This window comes from Dreissena polymorpha, chromosome 3 (genome assembly GCF_020536995.1).
Source record: "Dreissena polymorpha isolate Duluth1 chromosome 3, UMN_Dpol_1.0, whole genome shotgun sequence".
In the NCBI taxonomy this organism is placed as follows: domain Eukaryota; kingdom Metazoa; phylum Mollusca; class Bivalvia; order Myida; family Dreissenidae; genus Dreissena; species Dreissena polymorpha.
In genome coordinates this window covers 135,463,267-135,490,443 of record NC_068357.1, presented here as the reverse complement: position 1 = coordinate 135,490,443, position 27,177 = coordinate 135,463,267, and the positions used below count along the sequence as shown (strand labels likewise).

Below are 27,177 nucleotides of genomic sequence, written 5' to 3'. Positions count from 1 at the left end.
TACATCAAAGTGCAATAATTTTATGTTGTACTTTTATTAATCTACTTTGAAATAAATGCAACTTCTCACTTTTGCAATCTTTTACCTGAAAGGGTATAATCAAAGTGAAAACATAAGTCTTCCTTAAAACAATATCATTTGAAATGCTGTTGGGTGAAACCTTTGTTTATTACCAGTATACATTTTGCCCTATAACACAAATGTAATTATCCTTTTCCCCCAGGCATTCATCTGACAGGTTTTATGACCTTAATCCGGTTGTAAAAACCCCTGATGGGAGGGTCACCAGATAAGTGAAAACATGGACAGAAATCTGTGTGTTCGAAAATTTACAGTCACAAAAAAATAATTATTCCCCCACAAACGAAGTTTAGGGGGGGTATATAGGAGTGTGCTTGTCTGTCGGTCGGTCAGTATTAAGTGTCCACTCTCTATTTCAAGTTGTTTTCATCCGATCTTCACCAAACTTGGTTAGAAGTTGTATCTAGATGATGTCTAGGTCAAGTTCGAGTATGGGTCATTCCTGGTCAAAAACTAGCTCACGGGGTCACTAAGTGCGTTTTAAACATTCAGCATGTTGTCTGCTGTCTAATTCGAGTAGTCATCCAATCTTCGCCAAACTTGGTCAGAAGTTGTATCTAGATGATGTGTAGGTAGAGTTCGAACATGGGCCATGGCGGGTCAAAAACTAGGTCACGGGGTCACTTAGTGCGTTTTGAACATTGAGCATGGTGTCCGCTGTTTTATGTAAAGACAACATGCAAAATATTCTGTGTGGCATGTAAGGGGTATTCGTCACGTCTGTGACAAAGCTCTAGTTATTCTGGCTAAAAAATTGGCTGCCCGAAAACTTGAGTAATTACGGTATTAACTTTTGTCTGCTAATGATTTCTTTTATGGTTAAGAATATGTGCTTTTTTGAGTTCTAAAAAAAACATTTGGATAAAATCTTGATGAAATGTCTGGCTTTTAAATTGCTTTTGGTTGGAAATAGACACATGGTAGCTATTCAATGGCTTTGCTAATTAGAATGTTCCTGTTTTATAGGTTTAAGAACAGATATGGTTAATTTCCTGTTTGGAAACCACAACAACCGTTCACTAATTTGTTTATTAAAATGCCATACAATTTGAATTATAAAAAGTTCAAATTAAGTTATTTTTGCATTTAAGGTCTCTGTATAGCATTCCCAGAAGTGTCTCTTGTGTACGATTGATATGTTTAACCCATTTATGCCTAGCATCTAGAAAAAAGGCCTTGGCAAACAGCGTAGACCCAGATGAGACGCCGCATGATGCGTCTCATCAGGGTCTGCGCTGTTTGCTTAAAGGAATTTCTGTAAGAAATATTCTAAATATAGAAATAAATTTACTAGACATCTCTAGTTTTGTAAATGAATTGATCCAATTTAGAAGGATGAGAGAGTCCACTAGGCATAAATGTGTTAAACAATCGCAGACACGTTAGGCAAGGGTGTGGCAATAGCACTTGGAAATCTTGTCACATGGATGCAGTTCTAGATTTCAAGAACCTTACAAAACTATAAAACCCTTAAATATTTTTGCTCACTAGGTTAACCCTTTACCACTTAGAAAAGTATTTTGACACATTTTTAGTCCCTTAGAAATTTACATTTTATTAAAGACCTTTCTTACTAGATTCAAATTTTAAAGGCTTCATTTCCAACCCTTAGATACTGATGAGAAACAAACAGCATAAAACCTGAACAGACTGTGAGTTACTCGCAGGCTGTTCTGGTTTTATGCTGTTTGCACATAGCTATTATCACTTTGCCTCTGAGATGGAAAGGGTAAACAAACTGTGAAGATTTGTGGTTATTGTCAGACATCATAATATCAATATAAGGGAATGCATGGTGTAACAAAAATAACCAAAAGAAAATTACAACACCTGACTTGGTAGCCATGTGTTATAAAGTTCATGAAATCCTTGCCATGAACAAACAAGTCTGGTACTTTAATAATCAAAGCGCTGAAGGCACTGAAGTTGTTCGCTATTGCATAATTTAAGACGCAAGTCATTTTTATGCCCCCAGATCAAATGATCGGGGGTATATTGTTTTTGGCCTGTCTGTCTGTCTGTCTTTCTGTCTGTCTGTCTGTCTGTCTGTATGTCTGTCATTCCGTCGTTCTGTCCCAAAACTTTAACCTTACAGTAAAGTTTTGCAATAACTTTTGACATATTGAACATAGCAACTTGATATTTGGCATGCATGTGTATCTCATGGAGCTGCACATTTTGAGTGGTGAAAGGTCAAGGTCATCCTTCAAGGTCAACAACTCTGACCTAATCATAGGTATAGAGCACTATAATGCGCTTTTTCGGCGTAGCTGTTTTACCCAGCTTTTCACTTAAAATGACTTTTACATAACGCCAGCAGACACACGTGAATATTTTCGAATATTTCATAGGCTGATTCGAAATAAAACCTCTGAATTTTGGCTACATCACCATGTCTGTGCTCAGCGCAAAGGATGTAGCACTGTTCAGTGTAAGGAATTCCGGACTACTCTCTGTATGTTCAAACGACACAAATTGTGGCCCAGTTACAATTACGTGTTAAAACCCATCTCGCAGAATTTCAGGGTCAGTACTCGTTCACTAAATGGTCCGGGGAATATATAATTTACTATCGATAAACCCAGTTTTGCTTTCAAGATGAGAAAACAAATATTACCAAAATAGTATAGTTGCACAATAAGAGGAAAATCGTTTAATTATCCAACCACAATGTTTGCCCTACTCAGTCAGCACGTCTGGAAATTGTTCCTGGACGCCTTGACAGGCTGCCCTTATTAACAAGTTTGCTATTTTGAATTCAATTTTGTATCGAAAAGCATTGTTCTAAAATGTGCCATTTACAATTCGCAATGAGATTTTTAATGACCCTCGTCATGCGAAAATGGGTCTTATTCGAAATGTGTCCATCATATATATAGCCCATTCAGCCTGCACATCTCTTAGTCTGGTCAGGAGATACATAATGAGACCATAACACATAGAGTAATTTTATAGCGAACAGCATCGCCTCTTTCCAGACTGCGTAAATGCACATGTTGGGTTTCAGATATGCTGGCTGAAACGTGTAAGAACCCATTTTCGCATGACACGGCTATGAAAGTGTGATTTAAATGTGTCGAAAGAAAACTGCGTTTAAATCAAATATTAGCATACATTATATTTCTATAGTGAAGAAATATACTCATAATAAGGCATGTGGGGACACATATGATGTGCACTTCCGTAGTATAATTTTTATCTACTTACACTAATTTGTGTTTTGACAATAACACACATTTCATGCTGTGAATATGCGACTTACAAGTGAAAAAAAACAATAGTTAAACTTTGTTTTCAGTTTATTTACTGTGAAACCATTTATTTTCGTCGGCACAAAATTTCGCCCTTTTCATAAAAATGACTATTTCGTCCGCTCTTAAATTTGTCCATTTCTGGTTTTGAAAAAAAAACAAAAAACGTCCGATTTGTTTGTAATACATGTAATACGCGGTTGCGAAAAAATCGTGCTGGGGAAAGAGAGGTGACACTTGGTAGTCACTTGCAGGAGGTGGGCCTTGTTTGGCATATGCCAATTAACAAGTCTGTTATTTTAGGTGATAGTAACTGTCCCTTATTATTTAATGTCATTGACACGTTCTTTGTAATGATTAGTGGATAAGTGGGACTGAATAATCGTTGACGAGTGTTTTAAACAACGAAGCCAATTAGTCTTTTTCCATTACTATCACGGTCAAACTGATAACAATCTTACCTTTATCGGCACCAATAAGAGAAGGTGCGAACATTATGGGTTATAATTAGCGTAAGCAAATTATTTTGGTCATATTTCATTAAAGTTTCAAGCGTTTTGCATTGTAAATATTTGATCATTTTAAGTACAATAATTTGTCTGAAATGTCACTGTTAATGTGACAAATAAAACAAAATTAACATTTGTGCATTTTTCATGAGTATGGTATTTAGTCTGAATGACCTTAGTTTCATTAAAATTTGGTCAATGCAGTTATCAAACTTGTTCTATTATACAAAAGAGGATCTAGTTTGTTAAGTGTTTTTTTTTTCTGAATGGAACGCTGCATTTATTGATAAACAACAGTATTAAATCTATAAAAAAAAATGTTTTTGTTATAAAAAAAACAAAGGTACGGGTTTTTATGTATATGTACAAAAATAGTAGATGCAGTTAAAAGCAAACACAAATCAAAATGTTCTTTATTAATTTGTAACAAAGCGCAGAATATATTTCAGTCGGGTGTTGATCACACATCGTCATATTTTAATTGCGTTTAATAGTATTGTCTTTAATCCGGATTCGCCGCGTGTAGGCTGTATAATCTGCAACACCCCTGAAAAACACAATACACACAATGGGTAATAAAGTTGTTAACAATTAGCGCTAATCAACACTATTATACCTAAACGAAGTCGACGCATTCGATACAGCCTTATTGCATTCGTGTTTTACAGGAAATGTCAGTTGTCAGTACACTCTATAATGAACACCCCTTTGTGTCAAAACCGGATTTAACTTGAGTGTGAATAGTCGACTGTTTCATGTTCTGCGTATCAATACCATCTGTGTATCTGTATTATAAGTATACCGGTCAACAAACAAGGTGCTTCCGCATATGGGTATTCGGACGTTCAAAAAATTGACCTACGGTTTAGCGTTCATGCCGTCGAACGCATTAAGAAATATAACTCGTTTTTTTTTCACTATTTCTTTATTTGCAAAAAATACTAGTGGCTTATAACTTACCTTGCAATCTTTTTTTCTCGCATTTGGCGAGTGTGCGAGTGTTAATTTCGAGCCCTGTGTATATGCGTGGATTACGCTGGATTTAAATGCCTCATGCCTATGGTAATTCATTCTTATTTGTTTCAAATATGGGACATGATTGTTCGTTAGGATCTTGAATTCGTCCATCGGTCGAAGGACGAAAAAGGCGAAAATTAATGTCGGACGAATAATAATGGTTTCACAGTATTTAGAAGCGTAAATTGCAAACTTGATTTCAAAGTCAGCATTTACGCCGACTACCTTTTTATGCCCCCTTTCGAAGAAAAGTGGGTATATAGTTTTCGCACTGTCCGTCAGTCTGTCAGTCTGTCACACTTTTCGTGTCCACTCTCTAATTCAAATAGTTTTCATCCGATCTTTACAGAACTTGGTCAGAAGTTGTATCTAGACAATATCTAGGTCAAGTTCGAATATGGGTTATGCCAGGTCAAAAACTAGGTCATGGGGTCGCTTAGTGCATTTCAAGGATATAGCATGGTGTCCGCTCTCTAATTGAAGTAGTTTTCATCTGATCTTTTCCAAACTTGGTCAGAAGTTGTATCAAGACAATGTCTAGGTCAAGTTCGAATATGGGTCATGCCGGGTCAAAAACTAGGTCATGGGGTCACTTTGTGCATTTCAATAACTTCTATCAAAGCGTTTATTGGGGACATATGTCATCCTATGGAGACAGCTCTTATTAAAAGATATTTCTTGTTATATTTAGTTGTTTTTTAATATTCGGTTTTTAGCGATTATAAAGCATTTTTGAGGTTGTCTATAGTATACCTGTAGTAATTGGTGAACTCATGTTCAACGTTTTATAAATTGAGAATATAAACAAGTGTAACCTTATACTATTGCGTTGTTTTCCCGAATCTATTAATAGCCTCTGATTATGAATGACCTGTACTACGTCATTAAGACACAGCAGATAGTGGACTATTTTAATCATTCATAAATAATTTCTTCTGCGACAAGTATAATACAAACATTGTTTTTTGATTATTTTCTATATAAGCTCCGTTCAAAAATATTCCATTTAACACGATATTCACATAATGTTTCAATTTGTGAATGAATATAGTTGGAAAACTCAAACCTCTTGCATAAATTATACAACTCTTTTTCGCGCGGATATAGCAGGTGTGGTGGGTAGTAGGCTTTCCGTAAATAAGCCAAACTGACTTGAAATTTTCAGTAACAACATTAGCTGTTCGCTACGCAAACAACTAAAAACCACCATAGAATCTGCCTCTGAGCTATGATATTTCCGAGAAACTTCAGCCATTTGTAAAATAAAAAAGGAAATCAGTTTATTGTCTGTGTACTTTAAAAAAATGATGTATCACTTTAATAAGAAACATATTGTATGTGAATTGTGTAAGCTTTATAATATATTTTATTGCCAAATACATGTGCAGTTACCTGATGTGTGGTTATGGATGACAACTGAAAACTACATTTAGTGCTAAATTGATGGGCTTTGAAGGTCAGGTCCTGAAACCTAAGTGTGATTGTCACAGTATAAGTATAAAGTTCACTTAATGTACGCTTCATTAACAAAATTTTGTGGTAAACATTTTCCTGAGGCAACTAGAGTCTGAAAAGGTTTGTTAGTCTATTGGCTTTAGCCAATGTACTTTATAACTGCAAATGGAAAGGATGTCTTGTCCTTTGAGTGTAAAAATACAGTAAAAATGCAAGAGTGTATTAGGATGTTGGCAGACAAAATAGATAAGATAATTAGCATGGAATTTTCTAAATCTTACATTTTTTCACTTAGAAACTTTTTTTTTCAAAGATTTTCTTTAGAGAATTTTTCTAACACCATTTTATGTGAATTTTTCTAAGAACATTTTTAGTGTAAAAATGTTCTTAGAAAATTAAAAAAATCTTTTGTAAAAACAATTCTTTTGTTGGCAAAAGCTAGATAAGTTTTCTATACAGAAGGGGTAATCATGTTTTATATCCTTTATTAATTGTAATTATATTTTAAATGCTGCTCACCATGCCATGTCAGCAAAAAAGTTACTAGCATTGATTTCATATTAATATTTGCTCAATATTTCAACTTTACTGGCTGTGAAATTTCTTGGCAGGATGAACTAATAACTAAGAACATTTGCAAGGAGTAAAGTTGAGATATAAAGCATATTTTTATAGGAAATAAACACTCATCACCTTTTTTACTGACATGGCTGGAATTCGAGCGTCATTTTAAAATTAAACAACAGTAATAAAGGATATAAAACGCTGGAAAACATCTGACTCAGCATGAAAGTCCAACTTGACTATCACATGATATATAGTCTCTAGGTTTGGCTTGGGAATATAAAAGTTTGGGTGGTACTGTGGAAGCACTTCCCCTTACAGATCAAGAAGACACGGGTTTGAATACCAGCGACGTCAATTTTTTTCAAACTTGTTTTCTTTCTAGAAAAATTATATAAGTCTATTAAAAACATAATTCATATATGCCATCATTCAAATGAATCTAATAAATAAGTTTCTTACATTTTTTGATAACTTTGTTCATACTGAGTTAGTTATGTGTTTTTAACGAGTGAATCTTGTTGTATTTGATTTTGAGATCACAATCATATTTTTTCAATGTATTTATTAATGGGGTACGTTACTTTTAAAAGTTTAAAAGGATATAATTATCTTGTTTCTTGCAGAAGACTTCAAGGTTTTTAAGCGCTGTAATATCGTTAAACTTGGAGATGGCAAACATTTACCTTGCGATTTTTGGCGGCAAGAGAGGGGGTCAAACTATAGTATTTTGATATTAACCCATTTATGCCTAGCGTCTAGAAAAAAGGCATTGGCAAACAGCGTAGACCAGATGAGACGCTGCATCATGCGGCGTCTCATCAGGGTCTTTGCTGTTTGCTTAAAGGAATTTCTGTAAGAAATATTCTTAATATAGAAATAAATATACTAGACATCCTTAATTTGGAAATAAATTGATCCAATTTAGAAGGACGGAAGAGTCCACTAGGCTTAAATGGGTTAATCTGCTGATTATTTGAAATTATTTAAATAAGGATTGAAAACTTCAGAATGTGTGCTCCAAAATACAGAATGCATGTAATATTTTGTATATTTTTGTGTATCAAAGTCTATACATATAACACAACAACAACAGAATTGTTCATTTCTGCTTAAATGAAATTGAAGCGATCGTAACAGTATAATGAATAGTGACAATCAAGACAAGAATCTTGTAATTTACTTGCTCTCAAAATACCAAGCTCCCTTAATACAAATGTATTATTTTCCTATTGATAAAGGATGGTATGCAATATTTCACCACTTCATGTTTCATTTATTTGTACCTATCATAAAAATAATTATTAGATTTTCATTCAGTCAACTGTTCTTTAAACATTTTCTTCAGCAGAAACTTTCCTGTATCTTGCCAATGAACTTTCAACGCTGTTGGTGCTCTTGTCTTAATCTAGAATGTTAACCTGCAGCTGATTCAATTTGAGATGTTTTGAACATCATGTCATGTTCCTTTATCAGTTATCCTTTATTGGCACAAATTTATCACACTGTTATCTGAACACGCATCCTGATTTGCCTTTGATTTCAAGGTCTTTCCTCTGGTATTGATTGTGATATATTGGAACGATTAATTACAATTACAATTACAATAAATTACAATTTTTGTAGAAAGAAAACAAGTAATTTATTAAGATGTCTTTACAACAACACAACAATCAATCAAAGTATTGAACATTAAGTGTACATAGAGTTGCTTTTAAAGTTGCATACTATATGAAATGGAAGCAATATAACAATTCTTAATTGGCTAATGTTAAATAAATATGTGATCGTCAAATTATTTGTTTATTCAATTATATAGAATAGTTATTTATTGAAAAGAAGCATACAATTAAAAATGCATTCAATTTGATATGTTTAAACGATTACTGAGGTCCCTTAGCGAATGGTTTATATTAAGTGCTATTGTAGGGTTTAACTTTTCTGGTCATTAGTTTTGCAATACTGTTAACTCTTTTAAGTGCTGGAACCAAATTTTGAAGGCCTTTGCAAACAGTTTGGATCCAGATGAGACGCCACAGAATGTGGCGTCTCATCAGGATCCAAACTGTTTGCTATTCTGATAGTATTCTTTGATTTTTTTTAAAGAAAATGCTAATTTTAGAAATTCAGCAGACGACATTTAAGCAGACAACAAATTTCCCAGCATGCAAAGGGTTTACTGTTTCCAGTGGTCTGATTTCTATGAAAGCTGAACTTTCCATAAGAATAAAACCATGTTAAACAAACAAGTTTAATGTTACATGAACTATACTGGGATTTCACTTTGTGTCAAGCCTCATTGTATTACAAAACATCCAAAGAAATTAAAATTGTGTCTGTAGAGAACAACACATCAATGTCTGGTTGTAGTCAGTTTGTCTAGGTTAAGCATTAAAACTAAGCAAACGTTAAAAAGAGACCTTTGAAAAGTGTTATTCTATTAGAGCATTGTTTTTATGGCTCCCTTCGAAGAAGAGGGGGTATATTGCTTTGCACATGAAGGTCTGTCGGTCGGTCTGTCGGTCGGTCCGTCCACCAGGTGGTTTCCAGTTGATAACTCAAGAACGCTTGGGCCTAGGATCATGAAACTTCATAGGTACATTGATCATGACTCCCAGATGACCCCTATTGATTTTGAGGTCACTAGGTCAAAGGTCAAGGTCACGGTGAGCCAAAATAGTAAAATGGTTTTTGGATGATAACTTAAGAACGCATACGCGGCCAACAGGGCGAACTCTGAACAATATAACTGAAGCAACTGGTCTGTAATCCTAACTCTATAATTATCAGTCCAATGAAACATCATCATTTGAGTAAAATAAAGTGGATCAGTAAAAATATTATCAGAATATGAGATTTTTTTGTATATTTTGTATATTAAATATTGTGTTAATGTTTGATTTTGTTGATTAATATAAATATAAGCAGGACAGGGGAGGTAATACACTATTATATCTTTCTTATATACAGGGGAAACAAATGCAATAAGTTTAAATTTCATGTTTAATAAATAGAGGATATTTGTTCATGTCAGTGTGAGATCATTTGTTATTTTTTCATTGTCCCTTGACATATTGCTTTTATATTTTGCATACTTGTTTACCAACATCACCCCAACCTATATTCCCCCCCCCCAACCTCACCCCCCAAATTTTTTTTTTAAACATCATCTAATAAATTACCCCACCCCACATTATACCCCCCTCTCACCCCCCCTACCCCCCCCCAAACCCCCTCCCCCCCCAAAAAAAAACAAAAAATAAATAATTTTCAAACATAAATTACCACACCCCACATTATACCCTCTCTCACCCCCACCCCCCCCCCATCCCCCACCCCCCAAAATTTTGTTTTTTTGTTTTTTAAACATCTAATTAATTACCACACGCCACATTATACCCCCCTCTCACTCCCCCCTACCCCCCACCAATTTTTTTTTTTAAACATCTTATAAATTACCACACTCCACATTATACCCCCCTCTCACCCCCCTACCCCCCCTCCCTACCCACCCCCCCCCCAAAAAAAAAATTTTTTTTTATTTTTATTTTTTCCTTTTTTTTATTTTTTTAAAAGATTGTCTAATAAATTATTGAATATGAACAATTTCCCCATGATGGCTTAAGTTATACTGTCAAGCACTCGAATAGTCGAGCGCGCTGTCCTCTGACAGCTCTTGTTAGGTCACAAGGTCAAAGGTCAAGGTCACAGTGACTCGAAATAGTTAAATGGTTTCCGGATGATAACTCAAGAATGCTTACACCTAGGATCATGAAACTTCATAGGTACATTGATCATGACTGGCAGATGACCCCTATTGATTTTCAGGTCACTAGGTCAAAGGTCAAGGTCACAGTGACTTGAAAGAGTACAATGGTTTCTGGATGATATCTTACATTAGGTCAAAGGTCAAGGTCACAGTGACAAAAAACGTATTCACACAATGGCTGCCACTACAACTGACAGCCCATATGGGGGGCATGCATGTTTTACAAACAGCCCTTGTTTCTTAATTAATTGGGTATCCTGTATATTCATAAGTATTTAGAAATCTTACCACCGAATAGAAAATAATAATGATCATGATAATTGAAACCATTGTTGTCATTATTAATGGAGTTATTATTCTTTGCATAATTATAGTTCATAAGAAATTATTCTTTGTTTGGATGGATGCATAATTTTATGTTCTTCCAAGTTTTTAAATGTGACTGTTGTGATCATTATAATAATGAATGGGGCAAACGCCTGTACAAATTATAAGAGCGATATTTACTGATATATTTGCATTTTGCATGTCTGTTTAGAAAAAGACAATAACACCGATGTTTGTATATATTGAATAAATGTGTAAGCTATTATTATGCAATATACTATTTACATTGATCTATTAATAGATCTCATCCTGGATCCTGGTGATGTGGACAGCATGTCGCCATGGCAACTGCACTTGATTGAAGGTCACACATTCCCACACCACATTCTGCGCACCTGGTACCGCCACTTTGATGTCTGCATGGACACCACAAGTGTAGAGGACATGTACAAGACACTGTGTCTGCTGCATGCTGGGAGACAGGCACAGGTGGAGCAGGCACAGGTAAGGGGCTGGGAAGATGACCCTGACATTAAGGCCTGGAGGATGACCTTGTCATTTGGGCCAGGAGGAGGATCTTGACATTGGGGCCTGGAGGATGACCTTGACATTGGGGTCATTAGGATGACGTTGTAATTGGGGCCAGGAGGATGATCTTAACAAAGGTACCAGGAAGATTACCTTGACATTGGGGCCAGAAGCATGACCTTGACATTAGGACCAGGAGGATGATCTTGGAGTTTGGGCAAGGAGGATGCCCTTGACTTGGGGACACCTATAGTTAAGGGGGGAATAGAGGATGGCATTGACATTCAAGCTCATAATCTCTACTCTATGAAATGCTGTGTTACATGCTCATACCATGTGGCTACCTTGACAATCAAGGTCATGTTTTGATGTTAAAATAAGGACTTAACTGCAAAATATGGCTTTTTAGCTCCATTACTTGACAATGCAAAGTCATTAAGGAGGGGGGTGGGGGGTGGGGGGGGGGGGCAATTAATCACATACACTGAAAGCTGTAGTTTCTTCTGAAATTATCCCTTTGAAAATTGAAACCTGTCTTTATGGAAGATTGTCAGAATCTGGCAGATCATTCGTTTTTAGCTCTACTGGCCTAAGGCCTGAAGAGCTTATGTCATGGCGTGGTTTCCATCGTCCATGAGTGCGTGCGTTAGACTTTTTCTTTGTTTACGCGATAAAGTCCACAGTTTTCATCCAATTCTTTTCAAACTTGTTCAGTGTCTTTATATTAATGAGGACTCGAACTCTATTGAAAATGGGTTACATAAGAGTAAAAAGTCCAGAATTATCTTCCCTTGAATTTGAGAAAATTGTGAAATAAGGCTTGTTTACGCAATGAAGTCCACAGTTTTCATCTAATCATTTCACAACTTGCATAGTGTCTTTATCTGAATGATGACTCAAACCCTATTGAAAATGAGCAATACTGGAGTTATAAGTCCTGAATTATCTCCCCTTGAATTTGAAAAAAAAAATGAAAATTCATTTTTTTTATGTGATAAAGTCCATAACTTTCATCCAATTCTTGGCAAACTTGCACAGTGTCTTTGTATCAATGAGGACTCAAACCCTTTTTATGCCTCCCTTCGAAGAAGAGGGGGTACATTGTTTTGCACATGTTGGTCGGTCCGTCGGTAGGTCCACCAGATGGTTTCCGCATGATAACTCAAGAACGCTTAGGCCTAGGATCATGAAACTTCAAAGGTACATTGATCATGACTGGAAGATGACCCCTATAGATTTTCAGGTCACTAGGTCAAAGGTCAAGGTCACAGTGACTGGAAATAGTAAAATGGTTTCCGGATGATAACTCAAGAATGCTTAGGCCTAGGATCACGAAACTTCATAGGTACATTGATCATAACTGGCAGATGACCCCTATTGATTATCAGGTCACTTGGTCAAAGGTCAAGGTCACAGTGACTCCAAACAGTAAAATGGTTTCTGGATGATAACTCAAGAATGCTTACGCCTTGGATCATGTTACTTCATAGGTACATTGGTCATGACTGGCAGATAATCCCTTTTGATTTTCAGGTCACTAGGTCAAAGGTCAAGGTCACAGTGACTTTAAACAGTAAAATAGTTTTAATAGCTTAATTACGTTACCTGATATCATATGCTATTTACTCCGATAGGATCGTAATTTATCCGGAATTTTTCGCCCGAGGAATCCCACACTTTTTGAGAAACCCGTCAGGTAGGTCAGAGCGGTCATATTAGTGCCGCGTAGCCGCATAACCAAAACGGGACAATACCCATAATTCACTCTTATTCCGGATGGCGATATACAAAGGCCGACATTTTGTTATTTACTTAATTGTTGCTTCTGTTTCGCTGGATTCTTCTGTTTAACAGAATAGAGAAGTTTTTGTATTGCGTTAAAACATTCTCCGTATATATATCCGTGTATTTCTGTATCGTTTTGTGTATTTGTTTGTTTGTTCAAGGCAAAGTATGCCTCAAACACGTGGCTCATGTGGACACACAAAGGCAGCATGGGACAACCATGGTAGCTGCCTGTCGTGTGCAGGATGTACCCAGGATAACTGCTGCCCTTCCTGTGAGCATTGGTCTGCAGATACCTGGGCCATTAAGCGTCGACCCTTCAAGAGTCGTGGAAGCAACAAGAATAGTTCAGATCAAAGTAGGGAAAGTTCCGTGTGTCGGGACTTTTCACCACACGATCTTGACCATACTACACCAGTAGCTATCAGGCATCGGTCCCTACCCCGTGACGAAACCGGACAAAATTTGCCCGGTCCGTTCATCGGGAATGACCAGTTGAATGACTCGGCATCAGATCAACGTAGGAAAAGTTCCGTGTGTCGGGACTTTTCACCACACGATCTTGACCATATGCCACCAGTAGCTGCCAGGCATCGGTCCCTACCCTGTGACGACACCGGACAAAATTTTCATCGGGAATGACCAGTTGACTGGTCCGGAGACTTCACCGGTCACCGGTCAACATTGACCGGTCCGGTCACCGGTCATGCTATGACCGGTCACCGGTCACTGACCAGTCTGGTCACCGGTCATGCTATGACCGGTCTGGTCACCGGTCAACCGGTCATTGACCGGTCCGGTCACCGGTTATGCTGTGACCCTTCCGGTCACCGGTCAACCGGTCATTGACCGGTCCGGTCACCGGTCATGTAATGACCGATCCGGTCACCGGGTTTCGGTCTGTGCCACAGACCGTTCCGGTCACCGTAGATGTTGACACTACCTTGTCAGTACTCCACAAAGGTAGACGCAGCCGCGTTTCTACTGTGAGTCACAGACGTAAACGTGTAGTGTCTGATGTTTCCGACTACTCCTCCACCTCAGGCTCGTCGTCGTATGACTCATCGTCTACTTCAAATAGCCCTCATCATTACCGGAGGGGACGTCGTTCACGCTCACCGAGTGTTTCTCGGCGTAGAATGCCGCGTAAAGAGCGATCACGCGAGCGCTCGGGGAGACGTTCGCTCAGGAAACATCATTCCCAGCGCCGCCGAACAGTGTCTCGGCGTCGCAGGGATAAGGGACATAGACCTTCCTCTATTAGGCGCTCTCGGACTCCTAGGTCTCCTAGTCGATCCTTCTCTGAGGAATCTATTGACACCCTTCCACGTGTGTCGGCCTCTATTTTGGCCTCAACACACACTTCAGCCGTTCCTACAACCACTGAGCATAATTTGTATTCAAACAATAGTTTGCATACATACCAGGCTCAAGGTACAGGGGTTAATCTAACCACTTGGGCTGCGTTTTCAGCCCCACGGGTCTCTTCCACATTGCATAGAAGTATACCCCGGGCTGCCGCTACACCATCAAATCCCAATACTTTGTGGATCCAACAGTCGCCGGGAATCTTTTTCCCTTTTTCGACTGATCCTTTACAAGCGACCTCTAGTATTCAAAGTGAGTCTGCTGACTTGATCTCTGAGAGACCTAACTCACCAGCTATATCTTTGATGGTGCTGGAAAACGATTCTCTCATGACAGAAGCGAATGAATCTATTATTCCTTCTCCAATATCCACCGGTTTCAATCAATCCAATGCTCCCGCAGATGGTTCGATTGAGGTGGGTTCAGAGTCTAATGAGGCCGAACTTTATTATTTGGCCTCCATCAATCAGGTATACGAACTTATGTTCAATACCTTAGATGAGGACTTCTGCCCCCGCCCTTCCTTGTCTCTCACAGGATCTGCAGTTACCGTTACAGAACAGGTAGCACGCAGACGAGAGCCCGGCAGGATAAGTAAGGCTACTTCCCGAGTGGATCTACGCCTTCCTATTGGCTCTTCCACAATGGCTGTTTTCCAGCCAATAAGCCTTCGCCATCTCCATGGAAAGCCCCTAAGGAGCTGACGGAGCCTAAACAGATGGACGGCGGGAAAAGTTATAAGGCCCCGGTACCCGACCCTGCTACCGGTTTGGACCTTTCCAAACTTCCGGTTCCTGATGCTGACATTAGTAAGCTGTCACTTACAATGCCTTCATCATCTACCCATACATCAGTCCCTCTTTCCCTGTTGGAAAATTGGGAGCTGAGAGAACGCCGTTCCATAGGTCTGGCTAACCAGCTAGATCTCATGGCAGCCACAGCCTTAGACTTGGTTTTGGAGCTCTCTGATTCAATCCCAGAGGAGCTCCGGGCCTTGTTGATACATCTTTCACGTACTACACAGTGTTTATCTCACAATGCTGCGTCTTCTATGTCTGAGATGTTAAGGCTTCGGAGAGACCTCATCCTCTCTTCCTTGCCCAATAATTTCCTTTTGGAAACAGGCGTAAACTCCCTTCGAACTACTCCACTAACAGCAGAGTCTCTTTTCGGAGGGAGGATACAGTCGGCACTTACTACTGATCGTGAAGATCAGATACATGCCTCCTTAGCTAGGAGCAACTCTGGCCAGCGCCCTGTGGTTTTTAAGCGCCCTGCTTCTAAGCCCCCAGGAGCCCCACCGGCCAAGAACGCTAAAAGGGACAGTTTCCCTACTAAGCGTCCGTCTGCTCCACGTCAGCCTCCTTTTCAGAACAGAACAACTTCCTATCGGAAGCCTTCTGTAAAACAAAATTGGAGTAAGGGCAAACCCAATGCGGACAAGAAGTCATTTAATCCTTCTTCCGGCAAGGGTGGACCTCCTAAAGGTCAGCCCTAGGTCATACCCCTTTCTACCGCCACAACCTCTGATGCCAGAGGTACCAGTCGGGGCCAGACTTATGCACTTCGCAAATCGATGGCTCCAAATAACTTTGGACGCGTGGGTTCAATCTCTTGTCACACAAGGCCTCACTTTTCAATTCGAGAAAAGGCCCCCACTCTCTCGCGTCCCAATAGATCTGGTATCTCCGCATCCACAACTTCCAGACTCCATTCTCGGACTCCTGGAAAAACAGGCGGTAGAAAGGGTTCACGACCATTGTTCTCCGGGATTTTACAGTCGCCTTTTCCTTGTTCAAAAGAAAAGTGGCTCCTGGAGACCAGTCTTAGACTTAAAAGTGTTCAACACGTTTCTAGTCAAACCTACTTTCAAGATGGAGACTCCTGCCTTCATTCGGCGCTCCATCAAACCCATGCAATGGGGGGTTTCCTTGGACCTGGAAGATGCATACTTCCATGTTCCTATCCATCCCAACTACCGGAAGTACCTGCGCTTCTCCTTTCGAGGCCAGGTCTACCAGTTTCGGGCGATGCCCTTTGGATTGGCCACGGCTCCACGAGTTTTCACCAAACTCATGGCCGCAGTGAGCGCACACCTCCGATTACACGGGGTTCAACTGCTTCAGTATTTCGACGATTGGCTCTTACACCAGCTCGATCGTCAACTGCTTCTGCTACACCTAGAGTTCTCTTGGAAGGAGCTCCTCTCTTTAGGACTCCTTCTCAATGTAGCCAAGTCAGACCTCATTCCCTCTCAGGATTTCATATTCGTGGGAATGAATTTTCTGACCCACATCAATCGGGTCAGGGTCTCACCGCAACGTATATGAGACCTCCTTTTGAAGGTCAGATGGGTGCTGTCCCAATCTCATATCACAGCTCAAGATTTCCTCTCACTCAATGGTATCCTGAGCTCTGTAGCAGACTTCGTGCAGTTGGGACGTCTCTTCCTACATCCTCTTCAGCACTATCTCTCAGCTCGATGGAAATGGTCTCCAGACAATCTGCTAACACAGATTCCCATCCTTCCGTCCTAAGTCCCCCACCTTCTATGGTGGCTAGACGAGGAGACCCTGTTGGCAGGAGTACCGCTTCTTCCCCCACAACCGTCTTTACATCTCATAACGGATGCGAGCATGGAAGGTTAGGGCGCTCACCTGGAACCCCGCAGCCTGACATTATCAGGATTGTGGTCTCCTCAGGAGTCTCTCCTGCACATAAACAATCTCGAAATGCGAGCAGTCTTTCTAGCTGTTTCTCAATTCCAATCACATCTTCGGGACTCCTGTGTGATGGTATCGACAGACAACACATCAGTCGTTGCTTACATCCAGAAACAGGGCGGGACACACTCTCACTCCCTGTATCTGGAAACAATGAAATTACTTGTTCTTTGCAAGAGCCTAAACGTCTCTCTCTTGTCCAAACACATACCAGGTCGTCTCAACGCCCTGGCGGACGGTTTGTCTCGCAAACACCAGTTACTTCCATCGGAGTGGACACTTCATCAGGAAGTGGCCAATCAGATATTCCTCACATTCGGTTATCCACTGGTCGACCTGTTTGCGACCAGAGACAACCACAGATTTCCTCTGTATGTGAGTCCAGTGTACGAACCAGCAGCGTGGGCGGTAGACGCGCTTTCGTTCGATTGGGATCAACTGGACGCTTACGCTTATCCCCCACCCATTCTAATTCCCCAAATCTTAGGGAAAATCAGGATGAGCTCTTGCCGGATCCTCCTGATAGCCCCTTGGTGGCCCAGGAGATCCTGGTTCAACGACCTTCTCGGTCTCCTGTGCGAATTTCCCAGGGAACTCCCGCACAGGTCAGATCTCCTATTCAGAGAGGCAGACTTCACATGGATCCAGACATGTTTCACTTACACGTCTGGCCGTTATCAGGCAATCTCTGCAGAAGAAACGCTTTTCTGTCAGGGCTTCAACGCTCGTTGCCTCTGCAAGGAGAAAGTCCACCAGAGCAGTCTATGATGCTCGCTGGAAACTCTTCTCTAATTGGTGTGTTCGAGGGAAAATTGATGCCCTCAATCCCTCTGCTAGACGCATAGCGGATTTTCTAATCTATCTCTTTGATGATAAGAAACTTTCTCTTAGCTCCATCAAAGGATACAGATCTGTGCTTTTGCATACCTTGGCTTTTCGTAAGTCATCACAAGTCTGTGCTGACCCAGCCATTTCGGAACTGATCCGAGCCATGGAACTTAAACGTCCTGTGTCTCGTTCTCTTACCCCCAAATGGGATTTGGCTTGTGTTCTTGGATCTCTTATTAAAGCTCCCTATGAACCCCTTAATCAGGCTTCTTTACAGTTCCTAACTTGGAAGACCGTTTTCCTTCTTACCATGGCTTCATCCAAACGTAGAAGTGAAATTCATGCTCTTTCTATCGTAGAAAGCCATCTTCGTTTTGATTCCTCCGATGGCTCTGTCACCTTGTTGTGTCAGCCAGGATTCCTTGCAAAAAATCAACTCCCCTCAATGGCTTCTAAACCCTTCAAGGTCCCAAGTCTTTCTAGAACTTGTGGTAATGAAGATGAAGATAGACTCCTCTGCCCTGTCAGGTCTTTGAAGTTCTATCTTAGTAGAGTTAAGTCTATTCGAGGTTCTCGCAAGAGACTCTTCATTCCCTTAAAAGGGGGGGGCGATGTGTCTGCGGCTTCTATTTCCCGTTGGGTAGCCTCGACTATAAAAAGGGCTTACTCTTCTCTTTCTTCAAGGGATTCATCCCTTTTTAAGATTAGACCGCATGAATTACGAGCAATGTCGGCTTCGTGGGCATATATTAATCATACCCCACTCTCTGGCGTGCTTCAAGCTGCTTTCTGGAGGAATCAGACTACTTTTTCATCTTTTTATCTTCGTTCTCTGGAGTGCCAACAGGACAACTTGTATTTGTTGGGCCCCCTTGTGGTTGCACAAACGGTAGTATCTTCTACGGCATAGGTATAATACGCTTATCCGTGAATTAAGTTAATACCGTAATAACGAAGATTAGCTGAGAACCCGATATATGGGTTCCGCTGTGATGGGGAGATTTTCGTGAACCTTCCCGCCTCAGCTGCAAATTCAGCATATGATATCAGGTAACGTAATTAAGCTATTAAAACAAATTTTTCTAGTAAAATTCAGTTTAAATTAGTAATTACTTACCTGATATCGGTAAGTCCCACCTCCAACCCCGCTCTTCGTCTAATATTTCATATTTTTTATTGGAATAAGAGTGGATTATGGGTATTGTCCCGTTTTGGTTATGCGGCTACCTGGCACTAATATGACCGCTCTGACCTACCTGATGGGTTTCTCAAAAAGTGTGGGATTCCTCGGGCGAAAAATTCCGGATAAATTACGATCCTATCGGAGTAAATAGCATATGATATCAGGTAAGTAATTACTAATTAAAATGAATTTTACTAGAAAAATTTGTTTCAGGATGATATCTCAAGAATGCTTACGCCTGGGATCATGAAACTTCATAGGAACATTGATCATGACTGGCAGATTATCCTTATTATGCCCCCCTTCGAAGAAGAGGGGGTATATTGCTTTGCTCATGTCGGTCTGTCGGTCCTGTCCACCAGGTGGTTGTCAGACGATAACTCAAGAACGCTTGGGCCTAGGATCATGAAATTTCATAGGTACATTGATCATGACTCACAGATGACCCCTATTGATTTTGAGGTCACTAGGTCAAAGGTCAAGGTGACTGAAATAGTAAAATGGTTTTCGGATGATAACTCAAGAACACATACGCCTAGGATCATGAAACTTCATAGGTAGATTGATCATGACTTGCAGATGACCCTCTATTGATTTTGAGGTCACAAGGTCAAAGGTCAAGGTCACGGTGACCTGAAATAGTAAAATGATTTTCGGATGATAACTCAAGAACGCTTTTGCCTAGGATCATGACACTTCATAGGTGCATTGATCGTGACCCGCAGATGACCCCTATTGATTTTCAGGTCACTAGGTCAAAGGTCAAGTTCAGAGTGACAAAAATCGTATTCACACAATGGCTGCCACTACAACGGACAGCCCATATGGGGTGCATGCATGTTTTACAAACAGCCCTTGTTAATTTTCGGGTCACTAGGTCAAAGGTCAAGGTCACGACTCGAAACAGTAAAATGTTTTCAGGATGATAACTCAAGAATGCTTACGCCTAGGGATCATGAAACTTCATAGGTACATTGATAATGACTGGCAGATGTACCCCTATTGATTTTCAGGTCACTAGGTCAAAGATCAATGTCACAGTGACAAGAAACAGTAAAAAAGTTTCCGGATGATAACTTCAAGAATGCTTACGCCTAGGATCATAAAACTTCATAGGTACATTGATCATGACTCGCAGATGACCCCTATTCATTTTCAGATCACTAGGTCAAAGGTCAAAGTCACAGTGACTCGAAACAGTAAAATGGTTTCCTGATGATAAATCAAGAATTGTTAGGCCTAGGATCATGAAACTTCATAGGTACATACATCATGACTAGCAGATGACCCCAATTGATTTTCAGGTCACTAGGTCAAAGGTCAAGGTCACAGTGACAAAATCGTATTCACTACAATGGCTGCCACTACAACTGAGAGCCCATATGGGGGGCATGCATGTTTTACAAACAGCCCTTGTTTAAAAAGAGCAATATCGAAGCAATAAGTCCAGAATGACTTTCCCCTTGAATATGAGAAAATTTTGAAATCCTGCTTGTTAACACAATTCCACAGTTTTCATCCAATTATTTCCAAATTTGCACAGTATCTTTATATCAATGAGGACTTGAAACCTATTGAATATGAGCAGTATCTGAGAAATAAGTACAAAATAATCTCCCCTTGAATTTGAGAAAATTCTCCTTGCTTGTGCGATTAAGTACACAGTTTCCATCTTATTCTTGCACAGTGTTTATAGCAGAAGAGCGATTCAGGCCCTGATGGGCCTCTTGTTCATAGCTTTTTGGATAATCTAGGTTTTTTATGCCCCCGGATCGATAGATCGTGGGTATATTGTTTTTGACCTGTCTGTCTGTCATTTTGTCCCAAAACTTTAACCATACAGTAAAGTTTTGCAATAACTTTTGAAATATTAAACATAGCAACTTGATATTCGGCATGCATGTGTATCTCATGGAGCTTCACATTTTGAGTGGTGAAAGGTCAGGGTCATCATTCAAGGTCAAAGGTAAAAAATTTAAAACTTGAATATAGTGAAGTTTTGCAATAACTTTTGAAATATTGAACATAGCAACTTGATATTTGGCATGCATGTGTATCTCATGTAAGGGTGTCACGTTTAAATGGTCGCGTTTCGTGTTTTGCGGAAAAAACGTTTTCCAAAACAGTAAACGTTTAAACGACAGTCAATATTAATATAATAAATATTGGGGTGCAAATAACGTAGCCGACTAGCCGTACGAAGTATATCGATGACAAACTGCGAAACCGGGTACTTGCGGTAAATCCGGGCTACCGAATTCGTCAATAATTTATTTCTTATTGGTTAGCGGATGGCACAGACATGAACAGAAACTTACCCAAAATCTTCGTTACTTTCCGAAAATCTTACAACTTGGCAATGAAACAGTGCATATGCCGCCATCTTGAAATATTTTAAGAGATTGATTAACCAAGTCAAACACTGTGGTAGCATGTTGAAAAGCAATATTTTAACCAAATTAGATATTTATTACGTTTTTGCTAGTTAACTGGTTTTTCATTTTCTGCGGTCAAACGATATACGCATTGTATTTCATATGCAAAATACGTGCATTTGTTTCGGAGTGTCGTTTTCGGAAACAGTATTTTTCATTGATTTTACATTATTTTTGACGTTCTTTAAATTGTTTTTATAGAATGATGAATACACATGTGGTGATTCGGATGCTCTGTTTTATAATATTTTTTGGTTTTAATATGAAGTCATTGTGCGAATGGGATATGCACTGAATATTACTTCCGGAAATAAAATACTATTTTCGGTTTGGAAATGCGATGGTACTGATGCTTATTAAACGGACATAGGGATACCGTTTAAACGGTAACGTTTCGTTTATTTCATTTCGTTTAAACGTTTAGAAAAATCTGTAAACGTGACATCCTTAATCTCATGGAGCTGCACATTTTGAGTGGTGAAAGATCAAGGTCATCCTTCAAGGTCAAAGGTCAAAAATTTAAAAATTTAATATTGTAAAGTTTTGCAATAACTTTTGAAATATTGAACATAGCAACTTGATATTTGGCATGCATGTGTATCTCATAGAGCTGCACATTTTTAGCGGTGAAAGGTCAAGGTCATCCTTCAAGGTCAAAGGTCATAAATTTATAAATCTAATATAGTAAAGTTTTGCAATAACTTTTAAAATATTGAACATAGGAACTTAATATATTTGGCATGTATGTGTATCTCATGGAGCTTCACATTTTAAGTGGTGAAAGGTCAAGGTCATCCTTCAAGGTCAAAGGTCAAAAATTTAAAAATTTAATATAGTAAAGTTTTGCAATAACTTTTGAAATATTGAACATAGCAACTTGATATTTGGCATGCATGTGTATCTCATGGAGCTGCACATTTAGAGTGGTGCAAGGTCAAGGTCAAGGTCATCCTTCACTTTAATATAGTAAATAAAGTTTAGCAATAACTTTTGAAATATTGAATATAGCAACTTGATATTTGGCATGCACGTGTATCTAGTGGAGCTGCAAATTTTGAGTGGTGAAAGGTCAAGGTCATCCTTCATGGTCAAAGGTCGAAAATTTAAAACTTGAATATAGTAAAGTTTTGCAATAACTTTTGAAATATTGAACATAGCAACTTGATATTTGGCATGCATGTGTATCTAATAGAGCTGCACATTTTGAGTGGTGTAAGGTCAAGGTCATCCTTCAAGGTCAAAGGTAAAAAAAGCGGTGCATTAGGGGGCATTGTGTTTCTAACAAACACATCTCTTGTAATAAAATAATTTAAAATTTCAATATATTTTTTATGTCCCCAACTATAGTAGTGGGGGACATATTGTTTTTGCCCTGTCTGTTGGTCTGTTGGTCTGTCTGTTGGTCTGTTGGTCTGTCTGTTTGCGCCAACTTTAACATTTTGCAATAACTTTTGCTATATTGAAGATAGCAACTTCATATTTGGCATGCATGTGTATCTCATGAAGCTGCACATTTTGAGTGGTGAAAGGTCAAGGTCAAGGTCATCCTTTAAGGTCAGAGGTCAAATATATGTGGCTAAAATCGCTCATTTTATGAATACTTTTGCAATATTGATGATAGCAACTTGATATTTGGCATGCATGTGTATCTCAAGGAGCTGCACATTTTGAGTTGTGAAAGGTCAAGGTCATCCTTCAAGGTCAGAGGTCAAATAAATGTGGCCCCAATCGCTTATTTTATAAATACTTTTGCAATATTGAAGATAGCAACTTGATATTTGGCATGCATGTGCATGTCATGGAGCTGCACATTTTGAGTGGTGAAAGGTCAAGATCAAGGTCATCCTTCAAGGTCAGAGATCAAATATATGTGGCCCAAATCGCTTATTTTATGAATACTTTTGCAATATTGAAGATAGCAACTTGATATTTGGCATGCATGTGTATCTCATGGAGCTGCACATTTTGAGTGGTGAAAGGTCAAGGTCATCCTTCACAATGTCAAGGTCTTCCTACAAGGTCAAACATCATATAGGGGGACATTGTGTTTCACAAACACATCTTGTTTGACTTGTTTTAAACCAGCATTTAATATATTATTATGATTGTACATTATTGTTGTATCATTATTAGATATTGATTGTATTACTGTTGATATTGATTGTATCATTGTTTGATATTGTTGTATCATTGTTTGATATTGATTTTATCATTGTTTGATATTGATTTTATTGTTGTTTTATATTGATTTTATCGTTGTTTGATATTGATTATATCTTTGTTTTTTTTGTTATTGGTGTGTACAAAAAATTATAATGTACATAAAACCACAAAACAATTTATGATTAAACAATTTAAATAAATTTAGCAGCGCAATATGTAGTCAGTCAGTGTGCACAAACTAAATTTTGTGTCTTTTTAGCCGATGGGGCTATTAATTTTCATCATTTAAACACCTCGGGCAATTTTTTACAATTAAATCATCTTGAAATTAAGACGGCAGTGCGTTACAAATAGTGGTTTATGTTGTGAATAAAGTAGTAGTGTTCACACATTTATTCCATTATTCAAATTTATTTAAAAGGAGTAGATGAAAATTAAATGAAATAATGTAACATGTTCTCTTCATGCTTTAACATTGAACACTGTGCAGATTCAACCAAAATAACGTTTATTTCACTGCAGCTTTTATTGATCTTTATCATATTTATTAATGACAATTCAGGTTGAGATTATTTTGTAGTTGTGAAGCTATCAATTACAAAAAGCCAACCTCTTTATTACTTTAATCAAAAGCATTGTTATATTATTGTTTTTTTCCTTATCAACTTTCAATACAAGTTAAGCTTATTATCCCCCGCCAGAGGTGGAGGGATATTGTTTTGGCGTTGTCCGGCTGTCCGTCCGTCCGGCACTTTTGTGTCCGGAGCCATATCTTGGAAGTGCTTTGGCTGATTTTATTGAAACTTTGTATGAGTATATATATGCATAAGAGGATGATGCACGCCAAATGGCATTGTACACCATCTGTTAAAAACAGAGTTATGGCCCTTTGTATCTTGAAAAAATGCTTTTTACTATAGGCACTTTTGTGTCTGGAGCCATATCTTGGAAGTGCTTTGGCGGATTTCATTGAAACTTCGTATGAGTATATATATGCATAAGAGGATGATGCACGCCAAATGGCATTGTACACCATCTGTTAAAAACAGAGTTATGGCCTTTTGTATCTTGAAAAAATGCTTTTTTCTATAGTCACTTTTGTGTCCGGAGCCATATCTTAGAAGTGCGTTGGCGGATTTCATTGAAACTTGGTATGAGTATATATATATGCATATGAAAATGATGCAAGCCAAATGGCATTGTATACCATCTGTTAAAAACAGAGTTATGGCCCTTTGTATCTTGAAAAAATGCTTTTTACTATAGTCACTTTTGTGTCCGGAGCCATATCTTGGAAGTGCTTCGGCAGATTTCATTGAAACTTGGTACGAGTATATATCCCCCACCAGTGGCAAAGGGGTATTGTTTTGGCGTTGTCCGGCTGTCCGTCCGTCTGTCCATCACTTTTGTGTCCGGAGCCATATCTTGGAAGTGCTTTTGCGGATTTCATTGAAACTTGGTATGAGTATATATATTGATAATAGGATGATGCACACCAAATGGCATTGTACACCATCTGATAATAACAGAGCTATGGCCCTTTGTATCTTAAAAAAATGCTTTTTTAGTGTCAAATATAACACTTTTGTGTCCAGTAGTATATAGGCGGGGGATATCAATTCAACGAATTTGCTTGTCAGATTTGTTACATAATTTGAAAACCACCATCCCCACACTTAACACTTTCTCTAAAATCTAAAGGAGAAACAATACTGACAAAAAATCTGTAAGGGAAGTTATTTCAAAATTTGATTCTGATATGGCAAGCTGGTGTGAAAACATTGCTTGAAATTGTATTTGAGAAATTCTGGATCAAGGTCACTTGCTAAAATTAATATAAAAGTTGAGTTTTAATGGAGGTATTTTATTTAAATGTAAATGGCTCCTTATATGCATTCTGAATATAACAGTCCATTTTAGGCCAATAAGTACTGGTAAACCACCTGAACTGTTGGGTCATCTTGTCATTCTAGAAAGTACACATTTTATTTCATACAATCACTGAAATTTGGTGTATATCAATAGTCACCAGAGCGCAGTAAATAAACAACATAATCTAGACAGTGTTTTGTAATAGTTGCACAATTTTGAGTGAAATCATTCATGTGCCAAGTCAGTGTATCCTCATTGAGTTCTCATATCCATCCCCTCTCCCCAGCTGCTGATCCAGGTGTGTACAGACCTGACCCTCTGCATGCTGTCCCTGATGATGTCAGAGACGCCCACTGCCATGTCCCACCTGCTGCAGGCGGTGGGCAGTCTACACGAGGCAGGACACCTTCACCTGGTACAGGGACTCCTCAGACTGTTCCTGCCTCAAGGTATGCCAGCGGTTGACTTTATGACCTGATTTTATGTGCAGTCCTTGTAGTCGTTCGCAAAGGTTTGACAGACCTTTCATGTACATGAGCCTCCCTCTGGATTAACCCTTTGCATGCTGGGAAATTTGTCGTCTGCTAAAATGTCGTCTGCTGAATTTATAAAATCAGCATTTTCTTCATTTTTTTTCAAAGAATACTATCAGAATAGCAAACAGTTTGGATCCAGATGAGACGCCACGTTCTGTGGCGTCTCATCTGGATCCAAACTGTTTGCAAAGGCCTTCAAAATTCGGTTCCAGTACTGAAAGAGTTAACTGGGTTAGATACTTCTGCTGTACATGTCACCCCAGATAAGCTTGTGCAGTCTGCACAGGCTAATCAAGGACGACACTATCTGCTTTCACGGCTCTCGCTGGGTAAAATGGTTTTTTTGCCACCCATTTTTATTATCGCCACTTGACTCATTTTGTTACCATTTTTAGCTCGGCTGTTTTTGGAGAAAACCTGAGGTATTGTCATAGCCAGCTGCCGTCCACGTCGTGCTTAAACCTTAATGTAGGCTCTAAAATCAAAATGCTTCCACATACAACTTTGAAACTTCATATGTAGATGCACCTTGATGAGTTTTACACGCCACACCCATTTTTAGCTCGACTATTATATATGTAATATATATAGTGGAGCTATCCTACTCACCCCAGCGTCGATGTTTTTCTGTTAGCGTTAGCGTTCAAATGTTAAAGTTTTCGTACTACCCCAATAATTATCATTGTCCCTTGACATATTGCTTTCATATATTGCATACTTGTTTACCAACATGACCCCAACCTATAAACAAGAGCAGACAACTCTATCAAGCATTTTTCCATA

At 38.9% G+C, this 27,177-nt stretch overlaps 1 protein-coding gene across 1 annotated transcript in view; it reads left to right on the top strand.

Annotated features, from left to right (window-relative positions):
• Nucleotides 1-27,177, top strand: part of LOC127871572 (gem-associated protein 5-like) — a 202,335-nt gene that overhangs the window by 164,742 nt on the left and 10,416 nt on the right. Inside the window, exons 24-25 of the mRNA XM_052414633.1 lie at nucleotides 11,275-11,477; nucleotides 26,145-26,307. Of these exons, the coding sequence (XP_052270593.1) occupies nucleotides 11,275-11,477; nucleotides 26,145-26,307 (366 nt within the window). The remainder of the gene's footprint in view (nucleotides 1-11,274; nucleotides 11,478-26,144; nucleotides 26,308-27,177) is intronic.